The sequence below is a fragment of the Crinia signifera genome, chromosome 2, assembly GCF_055691185.1.
Source record: "Crinia signifera chromosome 2, ASM5569118v1, whole genome shotgun sequence".
NCBI classification, from domain to species: domain Eukaryota; kingdom Metazoa; phylum Chordata; class Amphibia; order Anura; family Myobatrachidae; genus Crinia; species Crinia signifera.
The window spans coordinates 179,018,989-179,025,184 of record NC_139218.1 but is presented as its reverse complement, the minus strand read 5'-3'; the positions used below and the strand labels follow the sequence as shown (position 1 = coordinate 179,025,184).

Here is a 6,196-nt window from a genome sequence, read left to right as displayed (position 1 = left end):
CTTGGTGCAGCCTTTGGCCTTGGCCTAATAACAATATTGTGAGTGGTCAGGTGTTCAGATTAGACTGTAAATGAGTGAAAATTCATTTTATTGAGGTTAATATTACTTTAGGAACTAAAACAATATACATTATGTGATTTTAGCTGTTTTTTTTATTCTTTCAAAATATACAGATCCAAAACAAAAACCTGAAAGGGTTGTTTTGGCAAAACCAATACAGATCCTAAACACAAAGGGAGATCCAGAACCAAGACACAAAGGAAAGAAAAGTGTTCCGTGCACATCTCTAATATTTATAGATAGAGTTATGATCTCCACTGCATTATACCAGGACCATTGTTTGACAATTAATAGCTGCCGATTCATATACTGTAGGTAGATGTAGCATCATATGTATTTGTATCAGTGGTAAAGCTAAGCTTACCTATTGCCCCAACCCCACAGTAGATGACAGTCATCCTTGGCCTACTTGAATACAAATGTCAACATTTTAAGGACAAAAATTTTGTAGGGTTATAGCAAAACAGATGCTTTTATTCTATGGTGTTTTCTCATTTAAAACAGGTATGCAGGCCACAATGTCTCAAGATTCCAAGGTAAATATTAATGCCTGTACTGCACTATCTAACATTACAGTTAGAAAATCGCTGCATGATCCTACCCAGAATTGCAGCTGCCCCTATTGGATGCACTTCCCATATCTATCAGGAGACATGCCTCCCAGGCTACACCTAGCTGTGCCCCCCAATATTTGTACATCTTATATAGGTTGAGTATCCGTTATCTGGATATCCGAAAGCCGAAATGTTCTGAAAACAAGTACTTTGCTTATGGGCTGCATGGATGGTGTAACCGTTGATTCCCACCATGGTTCTGCTCGGTTTCCCTCCCACATTCAAAAAATATACGGTTAAGGTTATTGGCTTCCAGCATGAATGTTTGTGTGTTTACATGTGGAAAGGCATAGATTGAAATATTCTTTGTAAAGCGCTGTGGAACGTGTGCGTGCTACATGAATGACCAGTAATAATACTCAGAGTGGCTCCCAATCATTTTAAATTTATCCATTTACTTTTTACCATACAATATATTGACACTATAAACTTACCATCATCTCTTATGCACCCATCAGCATAGGTGTGCGCACATTGAGTGTTAGGGGTGCACAGGCACCCCCAAATGCTGTGCCCACCCTTATGAACAAGCCCTTGCCGCTAGCAATACCAGCAATACCTTTTACCAAAGTATTTTGCTTTTTAGACCTGTATTCCATTAAAATTAGTGCCCATCAATCAATTGTGTGTTTTGCATTGTTAATTGTATTTGACCGTTGTCATATCAGTACATACCTGCATAATCCATTTTTTTTTTTTTACTTTATATTAGAGATGTGCGGCGGCCACTTTTTCGGGTTTTGGTTTTGGATCTCCCTTCGTGTTTTGGATCTGTATTGGTTTTGGCAAAACCACCCTTGCGGGTTTTGGTTTTGGATCTTGATTTTTATGAAAAAATGCTAAAAATGGCTAAAATACCAGAATTTGGGCCTGTTTTTGCCCCTAAAGTATTATTAACCTAAATAACATTAGTTTCCTCTCATTTCTAGTCAATTTTGATCACTTCACAGCTCCCAAAATTGTTTTCATTTACTGTAGTTGGGCCAAAAGGTTATACCGAGGTAGCTGGATAACTAAGCTAAGCGACAGCAGTGGGCATCACATACATGTGGACCTTACACTTCCAACCTGGCACATCTTGGAAGCAGAGCGGCACTGCAGGGGCAGACTGGGTGGCAGTTTAATAAACTACCCCAAAAAAAGAGAAATGCTCCAAAAAGCAAAAAATACAAAAAGGTATCAGCCTTGTCATGACTGGTGGTAGCAGCTTCAGCATTTCTATCAGGTTGCTGATCTCCCACTATTTCCTTCTCCACCATCCTCCAAAAATGTGTTTTTATTTTATTTATTACTTTTATTTATTTTTTTACTTTACACTGGACACAGCCTGTCACACTGGACACTGCCCCTGGACAAAGCCTGTCACCCTGGACACCGTCCCTGGACACAGCTCCTGTACACTGGACACAGCTCGTCACACTGGACACTGCCCCTGGACACTGGACACAGCCCGTCACCATGGACACTGCCCCTTGACACAGCCCGTTACACTGGACACTAGATATAGCCTGTCACACTGGACACTGGACACAGCCCATTACACTGGACACTGGACACCGCCCGTTACAATGGACACTGGACACAGCCCGTTACAATGGACACTGGACACAGCCCGTTACACTGGGCACTGGATATAGGCCGTCACACTGGACACCGGAAACAGCCCGTCATACTGGACACTGGAAACAGCCCATTACAATGGACACCGGATATAGACCGTCACACTGGACACCGGATATAGTCCGTCACACTGGACACCGGATATAGTCCGTCACACTGGACACCGGATATAGTCCGTCACACTGGACACTAGATATATGCCGTCACACTGGACACAGCCCATTACACTGGATACAGCCCGTCACCCTGGACACAGTCCCTGGACAATGGACACAGCCCCTGGAGACACAGCCCCTGGACAATGGACACAGCCCCTGGAGACACAGCCCCTGGACAGTGGACACAGCCCCTGTACACTGGACACAGCCCCTGACACACTGGACACAGCCCCTGACACACTGGACACAGCCCCTGACACACTGGACACAGCCCCTGACACACTGGACACAGCCCCTGACACACTGGACACAGCCCCTGACACACTGGACACAGCCCCTGACACACTGGACACAGCCCCTGACACACTGGACACAACCCCTGACACACTGGACACCGCCCCTGACACACTGGACACCGCCCCTGACACACTGGACACAGCCCCTGACACACTGGACACAGCCCCTGACACACTGGACACAGACCCTTGTATTATGGACACTGCAGCCCCTGTACACTGAGTGTACAGTCAGCAACACTGCAGCCCCTTCGTGTGAGCACTGCAGCACCTAGTTTACAAAAATCACACAAAATATAAATCACAGCACAAGGCACAGGGCACAGAGCAAAGAGCAGAGAGGACGGAGCACAGATCTCCCACCCACCCTCTTCCCTATCCTATAATGGAGTGAAGATGGCAGGGCGCGCGTGTGTCTTATATAACATCCCGATCCCGTGAGAATCCGGCAGCACGATGATGACGTTTTGCCTCGTTTACGGTCCGGAATTCACGAGGAAATTACCGAGCCGGATCGGATCCGGACTCGGATCGCGATGTTCGGATCTGTCAGATCCCGGAGATCCGGACCCGCTCATCTCTACTTTATATGCATGTACTGTTATACAGAGTAATAAGAATATTATACTGAAATAGGCTGGTGATTATGTTCTGGCTGAGAGACATTTTATATTTTAGCGAGTACCAATAAATGATGGTAAACATGCATGATTGGCAGTGTTAGACACACCCAATGGGCAATGCTAGACACGCCCAATAGGTGGTGCTAGACACACCCCTTTGACGGTGCACCACCTAATAATATGTGCTGCGCATGCCTATGCCCATCAGTACTCACTGACAGCAGTACCAATCTCTGCCACTTATCTTAGGACAACAATTTACCTTGCCCAACTGGCATTTAATGACCTCCATTGTTAGAGTACATATTTGTCTATTGCCTGAAAGCATTTGGGATCAGGAGTCCATTACATGAGTTTTCAAATTTAAGAAAAAAAAACCTGCCATGCTGGTTAGAAATGCTCTTCTTTTTTTTTTTTGTATAACATGGCATAATCATTATTCTCACCTGAATACTGTCCATTTGTTGGGGTAAAATGCGTAAAAAATCATCCGGCAAGCTTCCAAGAAGAGGGGGGTTCCAGTTCCTGCAGTGCTTCGGTACCTGAGAGCCACTGGATGACAGCACTTCAGTTCTTGGATTCAAAAGTAAACAAGAACAAGATGAATTAAAAATGAAAGCATAATATAAAGTGCCACTTAGAATAGAGTATGATATTTATTAACAAACTGCAAATGTACAATTAGTACTAATTTATCAAAAGAATGGATTGCATGTCTGGTTACTGATAACTACACATTTTATTAAATCTCGAATCTGTTAATTAATAAGTCATTTTAATCGTGATGTTTTGTTTGTTTAGAACTATTAACTATTTATTTCTGTGCTAATTTAGGTGATTCAGACCTGATCGCACAACCGCCAATTCTCACAGCGACCGATTATCGGTAGACTGTTCATTCATATGGCCTGTAGTACGCATAATCAAGGCCGTCCTGAGATGGAAGCCTGCTACTTTATTTGATCGCTGGCTGTTCACAAGGTGATGGACAGGAAGTAGGCGTGGTAACTGGCTGTTTTATGGGAGTGCCAAGAAAAACACTAGGCGTGACATAAAAACACTGGGAGTGTCAGGGAAAACAAAGACGTGCCCAAGCGTTTTAAGGGAGGGTGTGTGACATCAGATCCAGGCTGGATTTGCCTGTTTTCTTCAAAGCCACCGAGTAAGTCTCTGGTGACTCTGAGGCCAGTGTAAAAGTCATTATATGCTGAGCTTACAAATACATAGTAACATAGTAATTAAGGCTGAAAACAACCTATCTAATTTGTAACTACTGACTTGAGTAAGTCATATCTATAGGATTCCCATAGTGGCCAAAATATGTATCCAGTTTTGATTAAAATTCATCAACAGTAGTTGCTGTGATCACCCCCACTGGCAATGAGTTCCAGAATTTGACTGCTCTAATGCTGAAGAATCCTCTCTTAAATTCAGTACAGAATTTATTTTCCTCAAGCCTCAGTACATGCCCACGTGTCTGTTATAGCCTGTTAGTGAACTGTTTATTTTCAAAACCATGTGCACTGCAGGTGGGGCAGATGTAACATGTGCAGAGTTATGGGCCCCATACATCAGCAATTAATTGTGACAATCCTCCGTTCTGGAGATGATTGTCACAATTAATCTTTAATGTGTGGGCTCCCTCTTTTGGCGATCCCGATCGCCAATCGATTGCTGAATCAGATTTTTAAACATGTTTAAAAAACTGGTTTTATTGGAGTTTAATTTTTGTATGTGTGGGCATTCGATAAGTAAATTGTGCTAACCTGTCATCCTTTGGCAGGGGGAATGTGCGGTGGCAGGGCTTTGGGTGGCCTGCGATCCGCGGCGTTCATGAGTGGGGTCGGCAGCTGGGCTCAGGAGCACAGAACACGTGGCGTGTCTCCTATGCTCCTAATTTCCCCCATCGGCGGCTGCGTTGCTCAGGGTGGCCTGCGGTCAGTGAGGGGAGGGTGCGGTGGCTGGGCTCCGGAACTCTCCATTTATTTAAATGTTTTTGGAGCGGGCAGGTAGCAGCTCCTCCTTTCCCCCAATGGAGGATGTGGCCTGCAGTCTGTTAAGGTGTCGGGGGGACTCTACTGGTTCCTAAAATACAGGGGAACCCAAGTCATTTTGCCCCCTGTATTTTGGGAATCAGCACCTGCTCCAAGAGCCGGTGCAGGTTCCTGAAATATGGGGGACCCCTAGTTGTTTTGTTCCACATATTTTGGGAACCTGCACCAGCTCAAGAACACAGTATTGGTTCGTAAAACATGGGGGACCCCTAGCTGTGTTGTTTTTCCCACTTATAGTTTTACAGCATCGCCCATTATTTAAATTATGACAAGAAGTGAGAGGTGGAAAGACAATTGATTGAGGTGATGTATGGTCTCTTTCCAGATATGAAGATGCAATCTTATACCAGGAAAAATCTGCAGATCACTGAAACGAATCTGTAGTGTGTGGGCAAGTCAAATAAATTGAAGAAACAATTTATCTGGGGAAAAAATTCCCTGGATCTGAGAAGCAATTAATTGTGATCGCAGGTGTATGGAGCCCTTTAGATTTGGGTGAGTTACAGTATCTTGTTTCTGTGCAGGGAAAATACTGACTGGTTTATTTTTACACTGCAATATAGATCTTTCTTTGAAGTGAAGCCCCACCTAAATCTAATTCTCTCTGCACAAGTTACATCTGCCCCACCTGCAGTACACATGGTTTTGTCCATTTGAGAAGGAATTTGCCTTTGCGAATAAACCAAAATAATCCCCATTGAGTGTTACAGTGGATGCTAGTGCTCCTGATCACTTCCCACTGGAACTGCTATTTAGAGGGTGTGCATCTGC

General features: G+C 44.1%; 1 protein-coding gene across 3 annotated transcripts in view; it reads right to left on the bottom strand.

Moving 5' to 3' along the window:
- The window catches only part of CUEDC1 (CUE domain containing 1), a 154,700-nt gene that overhangs the window by 44,653 nt on the left and 103,851 nt on the right, over nucleotides 1–6,196 (bottom strand). For all 3 annotated transcript variants that reach the window (XM_083173250.1, XM_083173251.1, XM_083173249.1), the window contains exon 4: nucleotides 3,818–3,944. In XM_083173250.1, coding sequence (XP_083029376.1) covers nucleotides 3,818–3,944 — 127 coding nt within the window. The remainder of the gene's footprint in view (nucleotides 1–3,817; nucleotides 3,945–6,196) is intronic.